We start from the raw sequence: 21,134 nt of genomic DNA, 5'->3' as shown, positions 1-21,134 counted from the left end.
GGGAGTAAATAATGACAGAATGTTCCTTTTTGGGTGAACTATCCCTTTAAAAACCCCAGACAAACCCAACAGACCAGAAATAAAGACAAATGCACTCAGAACTAAAGCAATGTTTGCAACATTTTGCACTTTAATATCTGTTTTCTTCAAAACGAACAACTAATTTCTTACACATTTGTACACTATGTATATAAGAAATCAAAAAAGAAAATTTAATCGCGTAAAGAAAGGATACATGTAGAAAAGTATTAAAAGTTTTTGGATGTCTCAACAAAATGAGAGTAGCTGCTTTTTGTTACCGTGAATGTTAAATTTGGATGGACATGATCAAATAGAAGGAGCTGAGAAGCAAACCGGCAAAAAGTGGACACACACACATACACACACAAGCATAGCAGACCCATGTTTTTGCAGACCACACTGTTCGCCCCATTTTAATGGAATCCACAGAGAGCTACAAAATAAATAGTCAAGCTTCTCATATTTATTATGCTTTCATGAAATATCTGCCTCTCGTTTAATAGTCGAATTATGTACGTTTATACCTGGAAGACCATCTCAGCACTTGGATAAAAACTAATTGCAATCATTCCCAGCACACACGAAACAAAAAGACTAATAGGCTAACAGAAGAAAATGCTATTATTTTGATTTAAGAATGCTTTTTAGGGCATTTATCATTCAAAATGTAGAAAGAAAAGCAAAAACGGATAAATGGAAACCAATTGATGAGTCACACCTCAGCAGAGAGAGAGGGCGGGTGAAAATAAAAACAAAGTAAAATTACTTGACACTTTGGTGTTGTCTAAATATGCCAACTTGCTCTGCAATGACACCGTCCCACCTGTGTCTATCCCAGAATCCCACTTGAACAGACGGTTTCAGTGCTTCAATGACGGCCACATACAATTTGTACATTTTTTTCCATGAACAAAGTGTACACAAATGCAACATCACAGTACGAAGGTTACATCACATATTCCCTGCAAACTAAATCATGACTCCAACGGCCCTTTGGAAAGCATCCCGGGTGCAAACGTGGGATTATTTTACACAAAATAAACGGAGATAACAGTGCCTTCCTACTATTAGTTCTGCCATGTGCAAAAAAAACAACAAATCGATCGTGTGGAAAACGCCTAATAACCCTGTCTGTCAATGGCTCAGTCAGAACGCTAGACAACAGATGTCAAGAAAAGCAGCTCGATGGTACAATTTCATCTATGTGCATGTTGGGCGGACAGAGAGATTTTCGAGTCGGGAGCGAAGAATGAACTTCAGAGAGACAAAAGCAAAAATATAAAAGGTTATGTGAGTGAATGTCACTCAGTTTGGCTCTCAGAAATTATTCATATAACTCTTAAAATCATATTACGATACTAAGTCTATTAAGAAGGAGAAGGGAGATAACAGCAAACCACTGTTCTGTTTTCAAAGTATTAACTCTTGGAAAAAGCAGCGAACACCATACAATCCCCTATTTTCCTCTAATTGTAAAGCCAGAAGCTTCCACAAGACTTCTAGTAGGCAGAAAAGCGCCACCTTGGCATGATCTGCTCGATTTGGCAGAATAAAGGGAGAAACAAAGACTCCCCCCTTTTTAACGTCAAGTCCAAACCTCGAACCAAGATAGGGAAAGACACTCAATCTACACAGCAAATATACAGTTTTTTTTATATTTGTAAAGATAAATATCTTTTAAAAATGATGCAAACACATGCCACTCTTACTCTTTAAACTTCCATGCATATGCATTATTTACAAATTGAAAAATACCGATTTTGTCGTCTTTTTTTTTTTGGTGTTTTCTTTTTTTTTTCTTCACGAAGCCAAAAAGAAGCCTTCTTAACAATCAACCAATCAACATTCAGCAACCCAAACAACACAGAGCTTGCCAGACATGGTCAAAATTATTAAAGCCATTTTTGAGAAAAAAAACCAAAGTCCATTTTCCACACACACACGCGCGCGCACACACACACAAAACAAACCAAAAAAAAAAGTGTATTTAAAATAAATTCAAACAGAACACGTCCACAAACGTAACTGAGGAGGAGGAAAACATTTGTTTCCGAGGAGGGGGAAGATCTTACGATGCAAGCAAAAGGAAGAGATTTTTGCCTTTTTGTTGGATGTCTCAGTCTTGCGCTGCTGACAATACTGTTGAGCATGTAATATTTTATTTTGTAATATTCTAATTTAAATATAATTTCTGCTGTTCTGGGGAAGTGATGCAACGCAGGGCGGCTTGGCCAGGCAGGAGGCAGCTGGTCAGGGCTGCTCTGGTCATTGCATCAGTGCTCTAGTGGCTGGAGCTTCTCTCCGAGAGTCTGTGGTGCGGAGATCAATCTCAATCCTCGATGTACTCCCACAGGTCTTTGTCATAGCCTTCGTGTACATGCTGCAGCAGGACTCTCCGTCTGCTCTCACAGTATCTGAACACAGGAGCGGCATGGTGTTGGATTGTTAGAAACAAAGAAATAAATTGATAATGTTTCTGTAGTGTGTGTGGTACACATTGGCAAAACAACAAAAGTCATTTCTGCATCACCTTTAATAAAATGATAGTTGGGTTTTCAAAATGGGGTCTAGGGACTCTAATGGAGTCAAGAATGCAGTTTTTGTGTATGTAACGGAAAAAAATGTGTAAAAAAAAAAAAACAGGTTGGAATTAAAACATTAAGGACATAATCAAGCATGCACTTATATAGAGACTTATCAGTTGTATTACAATAATAGTTTTCTCATATTTGGAAGCCAATAACAGATATAGCGGAAAAACAAAGGCTCATTAACTGCTCATCTTGCACTTGCTCTTGCACAGTGGTTGCCAAAGTGAAGGTCGCAGGATAATGGGGTAATTGCTTGGTGAGTTCCTAAAATCTAATTCATTTGATTGAACTATTAGAATTACCATATTTTATCCATAACCTACAGAAGATAAAAACAGTAGTTAATAGTTTACATTAAAAAACAACAACATGCTAATTTTTTCCCATTGAATTGCGACCCTTGGGGTCATTATGGGCGTACTCACACTATGCTATCTAAACCGTGCCCAAGCCCGTTTCCCGGATCATTTGAGAAGTGTGAGTTCTCTTAATTGTGCTCAGGCACGGTTCACTTGGCCAGCCCTGGCCCGGTTAGAAGAGGTGTGCTAGAGCGCGGTTTACTTGGGCTTTGGCGCGGTATGCTTATAGTGTGAGTGCAAAACAGGCCAGAGCCCGAAACTGAAGACGAAGATTTGAACTATTATTAATATTTTATTATTAATTATTTCTAACAATTCTGAATTTATTTCTCAGATCTCATATTCTCATTCTTTTCTTAAAATAATTTCTAAAGTTTAATTGTTTGACATCCAAATGTTTGTATTTACATAATATGTGTGCATTTACTGTGTTTAGCTATGTTTAGCTGTGTTTTATTTTGGATGTGATTAATCACAATTAATCTTACCAGAACTATGAGATTTAAAACCAAAATTGCATGTTCATTACACATCATAACTTTTTGTATTCTAACATTTATTAGAGATAAAAAATAAATAAATCAATTCTCAGATAATAACTCGTAATTACGAGTTATAAACAAATAAATCAGGAAAAAGGCAAAATTATGAGATAAATAAAAAATATCTCTGTGTATGTTCCTATGCATTTTGTTAGGAGTGGATCTTAAACCTCAGTTGTTCAAATGCAGACAAATGCTAGTTTGGCTCCAGTTGTACACTTGCCTGTATTTATCTTGTACTTTCTGCTTGATGTCCTGCAGGGAATCTTGGGAAATGTCTCGCTCCAGGTATCCAGATAGAACCTCTGTGGCATTTTCCAGATCTGCCTGGTTATTCTGTATGCAGACACAAAAAAAAACAATCAAACATCTCACATTTTTTAAAGATTCAACAACAAAACAAAAGACAGTGGTTGGTTTACCTCGAAAATGATGGACTGGTTGTTTTTCTTGAGGTAGAATGCAAAAACGTAGGTGAACATGAGCGTGGAGCGGCACTGGCACAACACATCCACAGCCTTCTTCAGGAACTGCACCTCAATCCACGACATGTTGTGCTGCTGCATCTCCTCCATCTTCTGCTTGACCTGAGCGTACAGCTTGTGCTCGAAGCGCAGGCTCTGCATGTGGTTCATGTAGCGGTTGCAGTAGAACAGGTACCTCTGCAGGGCTGCTCTGGAACGCTAAACATCACAAACAATCAATAACAAATCTCCATATCGTATGTCCAAACACCAATATGAATGGACTGACATTATTTACCTCCTGCGCATCCCGTGCTGCCTTGGCATCATCCTCATTATAGCGATTACAGTTGTACCTGTGGGTCAAAACACAAGAATAGCCCTTAAAAGTGTAATTTAGCCATCTGTGCTTCTTGATGTAAATTTTATCATCAGAAGTGTTTGTGAATATTTATTTTTCTACAGGCCCCCACACATGAGCCGCATTTCCACTATCAGGCCAGTGCGAGCCAGGGCTTATATCGGGCCAGGCCGGGCCAATCGCCCGGGAGGTTGAGCAGTGAGGCGGAAATCATGTCGCGTTTCCACTGTGGGGCTAGTAGCTCGCAGCGCGTCACGCAAACCCCGCCCTCAGAACATCCCTCGAATCAAACGTCACTCAAACCGCACACTTCAGCGAGAATCATGCAGATAAAGCACATCATCACATCATCACGAAACTATTAAAATTAGGACAACCAAAACAAACAAATGACACGTTACTGTACAGCAGTACAACGCATGTCTATACGCACATGCCTGTGTGTTTTCATTCATCATATTCATTTACTCGCCGACCGACTGGCATCGAAATCCAGTGGTCTTGCCACCAACGGAGGGACCCAGCGCAGGGAGCGCACACATCCATAATATAACACCATATATATAAAATTCTCTGTTAATAACTCGATATAAAATGTATTTTATAACATCCTCTAGACAGAATCTGTCCAACATTCATCCCAAATGCTCGGAGAGAACTGAAACAGGATTTTTGTCCCTATAGGCTTTATGACACTTAATAGGTGATTCCCTTTATTTAAAGATGTTGCTTATTATATCTAAAGTAAAGGAAAGTGTTCAGTGTTTCAGCACATAAGAGCAGCACGTAATAAAATATAGCCTAGGCCTATATTTCGTTGCGCTCAGCAGCTATGCACTAATAAAGCTCTTTATGTATTTAAAATGTCCTTTTTTATTTTTACCACGTTATATAAAAACACACACACTTGTTTGAGGACACAGAACACATTTTGAATTTGCAGTATTCCCCGTCTAAAAAGTGCTGCGCGTCTGCAGACAGAAAAAAGGTCGCCTATTTCTGCTTTCACTCACCCCGAAAATGCTCTGTTTGCATAATTTGATTAATTTCATTGCATCAAAATACTTTATAAATAATATTTAAAACATTTTCTGGTGTTTATTTATTTATTTATTTTAGAAAATATCTAAAAAAAAATTTTCAAAGAGGCTTTTGAAAAATGAAAGTTTAATATAAATTTGAAACAGTTTGATATAGTACCTAATTGTTATAGCTATATAGCTTTTGTTAGTTTTATATTGGTTTATTTATTTAATGTGATTTTATTGTATCTGATATTTGTAATTCTTTAAATTATTTCAATATAGGGCTATTTTATCTAGACATGACAATATTGTTTTGAGCCTACAAAAGTGGACATGAAATTTGTAAAGTTTAATGTCTTTCTGTTGTATTCATATAGTGTATTACCTCCGAAATAAATTAAAACAATAAAAATCAAAGAAAAAAGCCGCGCGGCATCAACAGAGCTATGAATGGAGCGCTCTTTTCCTCTGTCTCACACATATACACAGGCATCTAAACGCGCAAAAACACACTTATTAAACTTGACAAAACCTCTTGAAAACCTTTTCTGTCTGCTGTGTCTTTAATATGGTGTAAAGATTATTATGCGTTATTGAAACATCAAAGAGATGCAGCAAAGAAAAGTCACTTATAAAAACTATCATTTTATGCAACAGCCTTGCATTTAAAAGAGAAACATAAGGGCGATCATATGCAAAAAAGACCCCAGCCTATAATTTGTTCCAAATGTTTTCTTTCCCTTATTTATTTATTCATTTATTTGTTTATGTGTTTGGCGCATGTACTCGTGTGCGATCGGAAAACTGTGCCCCCCTCTCCTTTCACTCCGCCCCGAAGCCCCGGCTGGCCCTCTTTGGCCCAAGGTATTCGGCGGGCCGAAAAAGGCCGGCTGCTGGCCCCAAGAAAGCCCCGCTTTGGCCTGATTAGGCCCCGGAAGTGACAGTGGAAACGCCACTGGCCTTGGCTCGCTCGCTTTAGGCGCGATAGTGGAAACGCGGCTATGGTGTATCTACAACAGGTGCGAGTTGGGCTAGGAGATAAAGTGCTAACAATAATATAGCTTTTCCTCGATTAGACAAGAACACCTGCTTGATAAATGTTCAATATAATTTGTATACTTCATAGCGAAACCAAACACTTTTTGACACAAAATGTGCATCTTTTAAATTGAATGGCATCCAACAGCAGCACAAAGCTAGTTTAAGTTTATTTACGAGTGGATAGCTGTAAAATTGATCACTGGAGCAGCTCTGAAGAGAAGCGATTGAATTTGGTGAAGAACACAAATGTCTCTGTGATTTAAAGCCGCGTGAAACAATGCTGAAAGACAGGAGAAACACTACCGTGAATGAACCTGTTAGATGGATGGATTTATTGTAGTGACAGTAACTGCATCATTCTATTGCAGCAGGATAGGGAGATATACACATGAATTGTATTATTATGTCAAGGCGTATTAAATGTGTTTAAGTTGTAAAGAAATATAATGACAGTAATTCTTATTATTAAGCTTTTGCCATAGTTGATTTGTATTTACTTCAGTTTTTAATGCCAGCTATTTAGGATAGTATTTTTCATACCATTATCATATGAAACCACACAATTACTCTGTGATTCAGCTAAACATTAAACAATCATCAGAGATGTTGTTACTGAATATTGATACCATGAATTATAATTATATTAACCTCTTTCTCTGTTAAGATATATACTACCAAAAGATTAAAGTTTACTCAACAAATGTTTAAATAACTACTGAACATCAGATCTTTGAAATGCTCATTTGTTCAAAAAATGTTTGTTGTGATAGTAAATAATTACTTAACCCTTGTGTGTTGTTGGGGATGTTTTCATCTACTCTGGGGCAATTTTGAGTCTTAATTTGGCCAAAGCTTTCTTTGTGTTTCAGTAAATTAAATGATTTTTCGTGAAAAATCCTATTTTTACACATATTTTGGGAAAATGCTTTATAGTTTGTCAAAAATATTTGATTGCAAAACTATGACACCATATAATCATGCAGTTTTATTGTTGCTGATTTTCCCTGTTGGGTAAAGGTAAGTTGCAATGCAAAAAAAAAGCTAGTTTCTGCCCTTTATATGGAGTATAGTGTGAGTGTGAATATGTGTGTGAGAGAGACCTTTATGCACTTATCTTAATGTGTCTGAGAAAAAAAATAAATAAAAAAAAGCACCTCAGCTGTCAGAACATGATAAACATAGTAAGTGTATTCTACTTATGCACGCACGCACGCACGCACGTGCGCGAACACACACACACACACACACACACACACACACACACACACACACACACACACACAATAATTTGCTGTTTTACTCAATAGAAAGCTATATAGAAGACAGAAACTTTTTTGCATAAGTCTAAGTAAGGGGTTTTTGCTGGCAACTGATGTTCAACGCAAAAAATATATAAATATATTTGGTCTTTTCCCAACAGGAATGCATTATTATATGCTGTCATAAAAAGTATCATTATAATGAAAGTCAATGTGGCAAAAACAGCCACGAACATAACAAAAGTGTAGTAAATTTGATCAATTTACCATTTGATTTTTTACAACTTCCACACAGGAGTAAAAATTTGCTTTAAACTTTCAAAAGATATGGAGGTACAACATTTGCTCTGATAATTCTCTACATCGACCAAAAGGATTTTTTTTGCCCATCTCACCCATCTTTCAGATTAAGAACAGAGCAAATCCACTAGATGGTGCTGTGCATGTGTATGTTTGAGTTTACTTTGAAAACACAAAGCTTATGCATGAAACAAAAAAAGAATACCTTGGCCATTATTTATATTAGCTAATAATGTGTCAGACGTCAGTGCACAAATGTAAAATTTCAACAAAAACGGTTTACAAACATATCACAGAACTTTATACTGGCTGAATTTCAGAGGTCCCTAATCGAATGAGTCACTCTCGATTTTTATAAGTGATGTTTGTAAGGGATCTGTAAACATATGACTGCATGGAACGAAGAGGAGGAGAAAGCTAGCCTTTGAGCTCTCGGGTTTAAGTGCAGCCTGTTGATCATATGTATACGCTGCCTTGGGAGAAGGTAGTAGAGGAGCATACTAGTTCATCTGAGAGATAGTTTGGGGAATTCAGTCACATTTGCCTGCTTTCTTGATCGTTTAAGGTGTATCTAATTCAAAAATAAAAAAATAAAAAAACCACTGCCAGATGATCAACAACACTCCTGCTAGTGGGAATAAATAATATTACAATAGAGAACAAACATTTAAAAACTTAATATTGAATATTTTTCTGCCTTAAAGGGGTGGTCCAGAATGTTATTTTTAAGGCTTGGTTGTGTTAATAAGATGCAAAGCAATGTGTGCTCATGTTTAACTTGAAGGAAATCGTGTTATTTTTTCATAAATCTCACTTTGATTATACACAGCTACTCAGCTAACATGAAAACGACTGTCATATTTCCTAGTTCCTCTAAAAGGCCCACCCTCAAGTGACTCTGATTGGTCATCATCATAATATGCTGTGATACGCCGATCGGCTTCACGTCACGCCCTGACAAGCACGCGCGTTTTGTGTAAACAGTCAGTCAGTCAACACGTGTCTGTAACGAGTGAAAATGGGATGCGGCTCCTTTAACTGTTTCTGTGCCTTTTAGTGTGTTTATGCGTGTATACGATGAAGTATTTGTAACACGAGAAGCGCATGTGCGCGGGAGAGATTTTTATTGTTCTTTTTCTCTCATGCTCGGATTAAGTTATTTTCTGTGGTGACAGAATAAAGCACAAGATGTGAGATGAGACCTTTGTGAGCCTGGATTGATTTGTTTTTGATGTTACACTCCAGTTGGGAAATCATTGCTGTATTTTTTTTAAATCAATGCGTTACAGGACGTCTTTCATGCATATGCGGAATATGCCTGTGTAAGTAACATGAATCGTTCACATATCTTTTGCGACTTTATTGTCCGAGTTGTAAAACGCATAGCATAGCTGCCTATAGAGAGAAATTCTGCCGTCTCACACAGAGAGACGCAGGTGCTGGCCAAGAGTGCGTGTATGTGTATGTGTGTGTGTGCGTTTACAGCCGTTTGATAAATATGGATTTGTAACATTAGCTAAGTCGTTAGCGGTTACCATAATTTCCCGTTGTTTACATCTTTGCTACAACACACCGTTAAAGTTAGACACTGTACATGTCATGATCAATTTTAACAAATAAAAACACTTACAGGTCATGACTCAGAGTTCACAGCGTCTCCTTGCTCCATCTTTGAGGAGATTTTAACTGAATCCAGCACTGAACTGGGAGAGATTCTGGAAGCTGTGTTTTGTCAAATCATGCTTGCTATGTATTTTATAGTTCTCTGGAACATAATTAATATTGAACTGTAAGCACTTCTGTGTTTGGGTCGTGTCATTTGGAAGCCCAACAACAGAAACAGAACAGCTCTGTGGAAACAGCAGGATGGCATTTCTCTCTCTGCAGTAACGTTACAGCGCCTCTGGCCACGGCCTTTACCTGCGCAGTGTGGGATGCGCAATAACGAACTTTTGTGATCTCACAGGGGGCGGAAGTATTTTTTGTAGTCCCCAAAATTCGTTAATTGTAGGCGTTGCTAAGCTAACTCTGTACAAATCAAGGTCTCCCTTTGCATTAAACTTTGAATATTTTACATTCAGAGATGCTGTTTATGTTCACACAGCTACATTACACATCAACTGAAGTTTAAAATATAATATCGTAGTGGACCACCCCTTTAAGAATTCCACCTTTTAATTTTGTAGGTTACCAGCATCACCAGCTGTCTTTTATTTGTTTTATAGGTACAGTTCTTTAATAAGCTAAGACTGCTTCTTATGGAGGGCTTGTTTTAAACAATAGTTCTATTTAAAGTTGATAAATGATAAATAGTTGAATAGTTATATTCAAAGCTGTGACAAACAATCTTATTTATTTTTTATTACTGTTTTTTTAAATGCATCATAATTCTGATCAATATATAAAAAAAACTTTAACAAAAAAAAGATTATCATACATATTAAATTATATATAAAATAAATTATTTGATGGTAAATAAATGGTGTACCATTATTATACATTACTCATTTATAACATATTTTAATCTGTTTTTAATCGAATAAAATTTTTTTGAATGATTTTTATTTTCTTGTTTCTGTTAGTCTTGTTTATGTAAAAGCACTTTGAGTTACCATCGTGTATGAAATATGCCATAAATAAACTTTTCGTGCCTTTTTCATTAATCTGTCATATTATAATCTATACATTAGTTCTTTTCTTTCTTAGGACCTTTTTTTGTTTTGTTTTTTTGAGTATGTCCTTTCAGAGAAAAAAAGCACAGGTAAAAATATGGCAAAACAAATCAATATGCGCTTTATACTAAATAAATGATCAATATGCAATTAAAAATATCTGTGCATAAAAAGCAAGTCACCTATCTTTCTGTCACAACAAGATCTCTTTAGTGGAGCATTCTTTAGCTTGAATAGTTAGATGCACAGAATTATATTATACTATCTATATTTAAAAAACAACATCACATATCTAAACATATTCAGCTAATATAAATCTGATGTATAGCAATATGGTAGATCTGTGCATCAGGTCTTGAAATAAACCTGAGAATCATTAATGTTAATAAACCAAAAAAGAAAACACACTTATTTGATTTGCATTATTTTTTTGCACTGGTTCAACCATTTGTTATTTGCTATTTGTAATCATATTTACTTGTCAGAAACATAAAAAATAACTAAATTGTGGTTATTAACATAGCAATTTTTAATAAATGAATTGATGCATAATTTTAAAAATCAAACCAATACACTGAATTTGTGACACTTGTAAGTAATCACACCTGTAGTTTGATTTAAGTAGCTTTCTGTAACATCTGGCATTGCTTTACTTGGAGCTTATATTAAATAAATATGAGTTAAAGGTTTAGAACACAGACAAAGGATGGCCCTACTAGCTGAAAAAAGCATTAAACCAACAAAACAATAAAAACCCAGACTTACCACGCAGAACCATGTGGCTCCCAGGGGCCCAGACAGACCCAGCAAAACTCTGCTTTGCAGTTCTGGTTTCGGCACACCATATGGTTACAGCCACCATCTTTCTCTATGGTGACATGGCATTTCGGACATTCCTGAAACACAAACATTTTGACCATTAATCTTCATTGAATGATAAAGGGAAGTGTCCACCACATTAAAGTGAGCTTAATCACTAACCTTTGTATTGGCTGCAATCCAGTTCGATGTCTCACTGTCATCGTCACATTTTTTAATCCATTTTCTTAACCACTGAGAAAAAAAAAACAATTGAATAAATCATTTTACTGCAATAATTTGAGATACTAAAGTGATGTATTCATGACACAGAATATTACATCAAGATATAAGTGGAGTATCAACAGTGCTTATGAAGGGTTAAATGGTCTCTCTCAGTGGAAGATGATTGTAATCCCCATATGAGAAGCATAAGGGACTTGAAGCTTCCTTTGTTTTTGCCAAGACTACCCCCACAATAACAAGATGAGTCTCTGAAGAGCCTCTTAATGCTGAGAGCAGAAGAGGTGGCAGTCTGCTAGCTTTCATTGTTCAGACAGAGAACACTTGTTTTCAAATCAACATGCTTTATAGTAAAATTTCTATGCTAAAAACTTTTTTCATCAGTGCTGTCAATTAAATGGCACTAAAATGGGGTTTCTACTAATACAACAATACAAAAAAAATAGGTTGTGCACATTCAGGCCTTGGCATTCAAAATAAATAAGAGTATTTATGGAAGAGTATAATACAATTTTGTGTGGCAGACATAACTGCCAAAACAGTGCTAAACAATGAAGACCACACATGGCACTGTTGACAATGAAATGTTCAAAAAAATGATGTTTATGTTTAAACACTAACCACAGTGTTGTGCAATTAAAGTTGTAGATGCAGATTTTAACCCTTGTGCATCCATACAGAAATTTTTGCCTTTTTCATTATTTTTTGTGACCGCTTAATGCAGTTAATGGAAATGGCTCAAAAGTTAACCACAACAAGGCCTCAACATACCTTACACTTCACTGGATCATGCCAATTCTCCCCACAGTTGAAGCTGCAAAATAATTAAAAGCCTATCAGCTGTATAAACATTATATTTGTTTTGTCATTCTAAATATGTAAAATGACATGGAAAGAAAACATGCACAAGGACTAGTGACTCTGACGCTAATGATTCTTTGCTTCCCAAATGAACAGGTAGCTGTAATGTCTGGATCAGATTACCGGTGGCGTTAAGGGAATGTGTCTCATGAGTTCTTGTGTTACTGGGTGGATCAGGCCTTCCCTGAGCTGGTGGAAGCCCTAAACCTGATCTGAGGTCAGAAGCATCTGATCTCATTAGCGGTTCAGTGTCTTACCAAAACTGTCGTCCACACTTGCATCTTACAGGTTTGGCATCTGGGTACTGTACTTTGACAACATGATGACAGTCGGGCGCAGGACACCATTTTAACAGTCGGTTACACTGCAGAAGAACAGATCAGATTTCATTTAAGCTTTCATATCTGAAGATTCGTGCCATAGAACGTTATTTAATAAATGTCTTGAGTAATTAAAAACTAGGAGACTATCAATTAAGAAATCTTAAACAAAAAAACAATCCACTTTTTTAGAAATAGACTCATTTTACAAGTCCCCAAAAGTTTAACAGAATTTTACCATTTTACTTAGTCCTTTCAGCTGATTTCTGGCAGGAGCACATTTAGCTTAGCATAAATCACTGAATTGGATTAGACAGTTAGCATTTCGCTCAAAAAGTTTGGACCATTTTTCTACTTAAAGCTTGATACTTCTGGATTTCCATTGTGTACTAAGACTGAATTTTTTTGAGCAAGATGCTAATGGTCTAATCCGATTCAATGATTTATGCTAAGATAAGATAAAAGCGGCAGTTTTAAAATGAGCTTATTAACAAAGGGTGTATTCATTTTCAGTAAACACAAGTGTACACAATGCAATAATATCATGAAATGAAGTATTACCTCTACAAAACTATTGGTTATTAAATGCTGGTACTTCAACTTCACTTTTGAATCTGTAATCAGTCTCCTGTGAAAAGAACGGAGAGTTTAAAAAATAGGATTTAATAAACTTATAAAAGATTAAGATTTAATAATCACCCAAATACAACCACATATGTTTCTAAATACAATATTTATTCATTATAAGCTACGAGTGCATAAAAAGGATCAAACCCTGTACCTGCATCACAAAAGCAGCAGGGAGATCAAATGTAGGTTAAGACAGCTGTGCGAATCCAAAATAATCTAAGTGAATCGACAGGAGGTGCCGTTTTGTGACTCACACCTCCAGCAAGACAGTAAAAGTGTCCTACTTCTGAGTCTGACTAGGAATAAACTACAACTCATCGAGGATAATCATAATATACCTCATCACATACCATTGTATAGCGGAGCCAAGAATGAATTAAATTAGGCTTTCATATAACAATGGTAATGTGAGAATGAGACAGACTATTCTTAGAAGAATACTACATAAAGTAATTGCAATAACATGACTTTTGATGTGATTCTTGAAAAAAACTCCATTTGAATGTAAAGATTGCTTGGATAACCAAGTTGCATACAGAAAATTAGTGTTATATATAATGTTATCAAAATGGTCGCAGAAAGAGAGTGGAATTCCTTTTACTTAAAGGATCCATAGTATAAAAATCGGAATATACCTAGGCATAGTTCCACTGGCTGTAGTGTTTTCTAGTGAGATTAAAACAATAATAGTTTTTTTCCCCATTTTAAAGTATATCTAAGCTTGTTTTATAATTTCTATGCATACGGGACTCTTATTTTGAAAATGGGACCAGCTTTAAGGAAGAGGAAGTAGTTCTGTTCAGTTTAAAAAGTATCTTTTGGTTAGTTTAACGTCTATATTGGGATATTTTCTGCATGTGATTGTAATAAGACAACAAACACATGCAAACTTAATATAAGCTTTTAATGCACGTTTGTGGATTGTTTATGATTTTTCTGGATTGTAAAGATGCCAACAAACTTAACCTCTTCTGTTTATATGTGTTGATATTAATTCCTGCCTGTGTCTTTATATATGATAAAAGCCCAAAACTACACCAAATACATCTATGACTAGCCCTATTGTTGGGTAAGATTATAATTTAAAATACATTTCATCCACACCTCAACATAGAGATAGCTCATTCTCTCCCCATAGGCAAAATAAATCTCTCCATCACTTCAATTCAAAAGATTATTTATTACTTGTCATTTAACAAGCAATCTACAGGATTTGTTTTTAACACAGAAGTATGATTATTTTTGCACATTTATTTATCGCACATATCTTGTATTTCAGAGTACATAACCATGTATGAAGCCTCCTTTTCACTGCACATGACAAACGACAGACCAGAAGTCATTCATTTCAATGGAAAGTAGCCTGGGAGCTGCATGGAGTTCTGATCATCTCCGTATGTGGAAAAATCAAATCTGAATTGAGCTGCGGATCCGTTGAAATATTTGAACTCCTGCGACTAGACCGTATGCAACCAGCTGACCGGATGTGATGTATTCCAGTGTTGTCAAAGCAGGTCGTGTGCACGAGATGAGAAATACTAGTTTTTTGTTTTTTATCAGAAAAGGTCTATATTAAAAAAAAACATTTCTATTCATAATTGTAAGTAATAAAAATATAATTTTTTATGTTGTCTCCACTTTATATTTTTACGCACAGAGAATAATGGCTCTTGCTTTTGCACTTTATTTCGAGAACAGCTTCTCTCCCATGGTGCACAAAACTAAAAATTCTATGCGACTGCCACAAGGGGAAATCCTGACAGTCGTGTCCAAATGTTGTGTGCAGTGGAAAGAGGGCTTGAGGCACTGACATGAGTTGCTGGAGCATAAGAGTAGAGCTCATTAATATTCACAACCTTTCCAAATAAGGTCAATAGCAAGCATATCATATTAGGACTTGTAAATTGACCAGTAAAACCGTTTTTGGAGAGCCACATGCCTTCCATTAAAATACAAAACCAATTAACATATAGCTTCAATGCATTGCATGGCACTTTTAAACCTTTCTAGAAATATGACTCATTTCTCAATCACTTACATTACGGTGTTGTCGTCCACCAGAATATCACAGCTATGAGCAGGACAAGAAATGGTCTAGAATGGAAACAAACAAGATTGTGTTACAATAGGTTAGAAAAACAGACAAAATGTCAGATTACAAATAGAACAAATCAGCTAGAACCAGTGTAAATATCTCAACATCTAAACAAAACAGCTGAAGTATTTATACCAGAATCAGAATAACAGGCTCCACTTAGAGTCTGCATCTAGCGGTGATACGGCTGCAAGCATCAGCTGTTAAAATGTTATAAATACCATTGTATATACATTTCACATAAAACAAACAGTCTGAGGGACAACCTGTCAAAATGTAGAATAGTTATTTTATTAACCATTTATTAGAATAGTTGTTTCATAAAAAATAACTATTAAAATGTAATATGTTGCTTATATATTAATATACATGATACTAAGTTGACAAAAAGCAAATAATTCACTTACAATTAGTATTTTACACAAGCATATATACACAACTGATCAAAAGTGATAGACATTTACAATGCAAGAATAATAAACAATAAAGAATTACAATTCAAGACACCATATTAAGCAAATGTTTTCTATTTAAAGATTTTGTTTTACAAAAATAAAAAACAGCAATATTTTTAATCACTTCTTGGTCCCCAAATCAGCATGTAAAAAAAAATCTACAAGATCATGTGACCTTAAACACTACGGGTGATAAAAATACCACATGTTTTATTTAATTAGGGATGTTGTGATGCTTTCAGAATTTCATATTAGTGGTGATCCAGGCATGAACACCAAAGACCATCTCTGTACATCCAAGCACACACTTAAGTCAGTGCAGTAAAAATGCCATTAAGGTGTTTACAAGCCCCTTTAATCATGTGATTAAAATTGGCGCACACCGCATATTTTAATATGATCAAACTTTCTGACAATGAGCTTAATCTCATCAATATGATCCAAGTATTGTGTTTTAGTAAAGTTTAATAGCAATATTTCAAAATTCTCTACAGCTTTGCAATAATTCAGCATAAAGCATAATAAGAGAAGACATATAAAGTTCGGCTTTAGAGTTTGAAAAGCAAATGACTTTGATCAGAACTTGTTTAGGGGGACATCTCTAGATATTAAAGTATTTGATTAGTTTAGTAATCTTCTTTCATATTGCAAAAAAAGATGTATATGTTATATAGTTGCCATGACACCAATAATTTGTTCAATGCTATCATGGCAGTGACATTTAAACTCTCCATGTCCAAAGAGCTGAAATACATACCTGTCCCATTCCTTCCTCTATGATTTTGGTGGTTAAGTAATCGCCCCAGCACTGCATGCAGAACTTGTGCCCACATTCCAGACCAGTGAAGTACTGCAAAAGAACAACCGACACCAAATCCACATTTAGGGCAGGAGACAAATTATAACATAAGCAAGTTCTGAGAACAACGTAAATGTCTATTTCAACATATTCATGTCATTAAATAGCCTTGATACGTAATGCTTTTCTTTCAGGGTGGATCATGCAACAGTGACTCAACAACTCAGTAACACACAGGCATACAAATGACAAAAAAAAAAAAAGCTATGAAACAAATCCTGGCTAACAGCTATCAAGTGTTGTGTGTCCATGAAACACAATCAGCCTTGTTCTCTTCAACAGATCGATAGATTTGGCTCAGATTGGGATCTTACAAAGCAGTTCTGAACAGGTGACAGAAGAGTCAGCCGTGGTGATTATCTACTCCTCTAACAAAGTGTTTCATTGTCGTGTGTTTTATAGTTTCAGGCCCCCGGTACTAGACGCCTGGCGCTCTCTGTGGGGACAGCAGACAACGCTGCAAGTACAAATCAGCTTAATATTTGCGGTAGGACTGACGCAAGCAGAGCATTGCTTACAACATCATCACAAGTAGTTTAACAGCACTGTGCAGACAGCCCTAATGGTATTTAGGGAACATCTCATGGGAACCGAGCGGTGGTCAGCTTTATGTAGCAACACATTAAGATTGAAATGGGAAATTGACTTGGGGTCAGAAAGAAAAGTCCTAATAAACAGACACATTATTTTCTTCAGCAATCAGATTAAAGCTCTTAGTTAAGCCATACTCTCAATATCAAACTGATAATTCGCCAGAGATGAAGCGAGCATGTGACCCCAGCTGATCCTTTATTCCTGGCAGACAGGAACGTCCACCAGTTGCCGTTACAGTTAAATAGCTCACAGTCACGATTCAAAGCAATAAATAGAACTGTTTCCAAATCCCTGCTGCTTAATCCAGAGTTTTCTTTCAGATAGTCTCTCGCGACAAAGCTGATCAAAACAATACATGCATGCACGCCACGCATAATCTATCCTTTCACTGACAGACACACAACTTTTCTCAAGATTCCCCTGCAAATCCAAAGAGCCGTCTGTTTCTCTCCTCGGCTGCTTTGAACACAATTTGAGTAATCCAGTGAAGAGATTACCGGCCAAAAGAGCTCATTAGAAATCCTTCTTGTCGGCGGAGACACTGTGGAGCGCAGAGCGACAAACACAAAAACACAGATATGTCCAAATAACACAGCATACCACCTTCACATTTTCCACAATACAACAGCATCCCGTCCATGTGGTAAACAATCTGTTCACACTGCTGAGCGTTTCAACAGATCCTTGGAAATAAACAGGCACAGACGGAATCTGCAGCAGTTGCATTTCACATGCACAATTTGAAAAAAAAGATAAAGAATTCTGAACAATGGATTTAAATATGGTAAACACACAGCCAAGCAGGTTTTGGGGTCAGTGCGTTGTTTTTTTTACATTAAAAGAAATTAGGGTAACACTTTACAATAAGGTTGTATTAGTTAATGCATTGTAGAGTCAGACACAAACAAACAATGAACAATACTTTCACTTCAGTATTTGTTCATGTTAGTTACCGTTACAAAATACAGTAGTTCATTGCCAGTTCATGTTGACTCATGGTGCATTAACTAATGTTAACAAGCATGATATTTTGATATTAATAATGCATTAGTAAATGTTGAACTACAATTAATAAATGCCATACAAGTAGTGTTCATTATTAGATAATGCTAGTAAATACATTATTTAACGTTAACTAATGAAACCTTATTGTAAAGTGTGAGCAAATTTGGCAAGGTTGCTTTATGATAAGAATAAAATATCATCCGGATTTCCACAAAATATTAAGCAGTACAACTGTGATAAGAAATGTTTCTAAAGCACCAAATCAGCCAATTGGTTTCTAAAAACCCATCAGAAAATTCAGCATTTGTATTTATTTCATTTTAAAATAGCACTACCCTGTTGATGACCATAGAAGACTTCTTCCAAATATATCACACAAAAACTTTTTACTAAGCCCAAACATTTGACAGCTCAGAATGACAAATATTATATTAGCTGAAATGAGCAAATTACTCAAAATGTCTAATGAAGCACATTTCAGGATGAAGGATGTGCAGAACTGTGAATAATGGCCGTTTCATTTGTGGGCACAGATTCCGCGTGAGCCTGCTAATAAGCTATCAGCACAGCAGTCATGAAAATGGATTAATCAGATGCAATGAAAGCGATTCCGCTGGGGGGCACTGACCGAGTTAGGATAGTTGAGATAGCAGATCTGACATGGCATGTCCTGTGCCGACGATCTTGTGTTCATGAGGCGTGTCCGAGATTTCTTGCTGGGGTTTATAACGTGACACTCTGAAAACAGCTTGTCCAGGTTACCATCAAAGTACCTGCAAAGAGATAAACAGTAGATTCTTGTCAAAATGTTCTGGTTTGGCATTGAATTAAAACAGTTGCAAGTGTAAATATGTGGGGAGGAAACAGAATACAGAACCATTACCTTTCCATCAGCTTTTCCTTGTCCCAGTTGAAATGACTAAGTAATATTCTAGTGATGGTAGCAGGATTCTGAAAGAGGAGAAATGGGCCCAAATTATTTTAGACAAAGCAAGCACACTAGCAACCAATGTTTTTGTTTATATATATATATATATATATATATATATATATATATATATATATATATATATATATATATACATACACACACACACACACATTTGTATAACATTTGTATACAAAATATATTTGCACATTATAATTTGATCACTTGTGTTTTCCATTGAGTAAAAAATAAAATTAATAAAACATACATTTTTACAATAAATTACAGAAGACATTCTCCAAAATGTCATTCACTGTAACAATTTATATACCAATAAAAAACTGTCACATATTTAGACCAAAAACCACTTTAAATGCCTTCCTTAAGGGAAGTTTTTAATACATACTTTAGGTCTTTTTATGAATCAAATTGAGCTTTTGTACGGGTGGTTTATACATGTATAATTTTATAAAATTTATACAAGTATGTGTTTATATATACACAGTGGTTTATGTAAATCATGGTTGAATTAATTTCTTGCAAGTTCCTGTTTACTGTCATTATTAAGTGGCAAATTACCACCTAAATAACTGCTAACAGAGTTTGAGACATGAAGGACCTTCAAAGCAGTAATGACACAATTCCCAGTGTTTAGACAACAGACTTTATTTTTGTCTGCCAGGGAGACAAAGCTTGTACTACAGTCCTTTAAAAAGGTTATCTGGAAGAAGATGTCAAAGTGCAAACATGACAAGCAGCCCAGAAATATGTAGGAAGAGATAACCTGCATAACCTTCTGAATCTCCAGCTACCCCGATTTGATTACATCCAGGTCTTCATTGGGTTTAAATTAAATGGTTATTAGGTATGACTATACTGGGACAAATACACAACTCATACTCTAATATAATAATGTGCACAAACAGATACATTGGTTTAACCAGTATAAAAGCATCAGTCACTTTTAGTAATCACATGAACAGTACGTAAATATAATTAAAGACATTTGCTGACGGCATAGACTGTGCAAATCTAATATATTAACGCAAAATCTGAAAATGAACGAGCAGGAACAAAACCAAAGAATCAAACTGCGTCGGGCAGAGTGGAATCGCCGAGCTTTACGAGACAGCCTGTGGCTACGACTCGGCACCAGAAAGCAATCATTAATCTTTTCTCAAATTCACTTTGAAGGCTATTTTAGTGCTGTTTAATCAAACATAACCAGCCATGATGAAGCATCGGTTCCGCCATGTTGTTGTGGGGAGAAACTAGGTAACTCTCAAATGCTAACGCTACCTAGCTCATATCTCTAAGCTAAAAAGATAGTGAAGAGGACGACATCTTTTTCACTGGACTGTCAACAACCAACTGTGAATACATACGAAACACATGACCACATCGGAATATAGTCTCTCTGCTGATGTACTTAAACTGTTAGCTCATGGTTAGCTTACTTAGCTAGTGTGAACAGGAACAGGAGGGTTGTATTAAATGGAGTGCTTTTAAATACTATTACTGTTCTTTAGACACGACCCTCGTTACTATATGCCCACATTGAGATATGTGCTTGTAACAGGAATTACTTTTATTTTAATAAAGCATATTAAAATGGGACTCAGGGGTATGGTTTTGTATGCAGGTGAACCAGAAGCTGGATAAGCATCTTATGTCATTACTGGACGCGTTGAGGACATTGAAAAGGCTGGAT

The 21,134-nt window shown here is 36.0% G+C and overlaps 2 protein-coding genes across 2 annotated transcripts in view; one reads left to right on the top strand and one right to left on the bottom strand.

The window, feature by feature from the left end:
• The window catches only part of dennd4a (DENN/MADD domain containing 4A), a 343,904-nt gene that overhangs the window by 182,745 nt on the left and 140,025 nt on the right, over positions 1-21,134 (top strand). The gene's annotated exons all lie outside the window — the stretch shown is intronic.
• Positions 103-21,134, bottom strand: part of arih1 (ariadne ubiquitin-conjugating enzyme E2 binding protein homolog 1 (Drosophila)) — a 21,639-nt gene continuing 607 nt past the window's right edge. Inside the window, 13 exon segments of the mRNA NM_199758.2 lie at positions 103-2,435; positions 3,737-3,849; positions 3,936-4,196; positions 4,276-4,333; positions 11,401-11,531; positions 11,617-11,688; positions 12,448-12,490; positions 12,795-12,901; positions 13,419-13,485; positions 15,526-15,581; positions 16,795-16,887; positions 19,124-19,268; positions 19,379-19,446. Coding sequence (NP_956052.1) covers positions 2,351-2,435; positions 3,737-3,849; positions 3,936-4,196; positions 4,276-4,333; positions 11,401-11,531; positions 11,617-11,688; positions 12,448-12,490; positions 12,795-12,901; positions 13,419-13,485; positions 15,526-15,581; positions 16,795-16,887; positions 19,124-19,268; positions 19,379-19,446 — 1,299 coding nt within the window. The 3' untranslated portion in view covers positions 103-2,350.

Source organism: Danio rerio, chromosome 18 (assembly GCF_052040795.2).
Source record: "Danio rerio strain M-AB ecotype USA chromosome 18, GRCz13ab, whole genome shotgun sequence".
NCBI lineage: Eukaryota > Metazoa > Chordata > Actinopteri > Cypriniformes > Danionidae > Danio > Danio rerio.
This window is presented reverse-complemented; position numbering and strand designations above follow the sequence as displayed.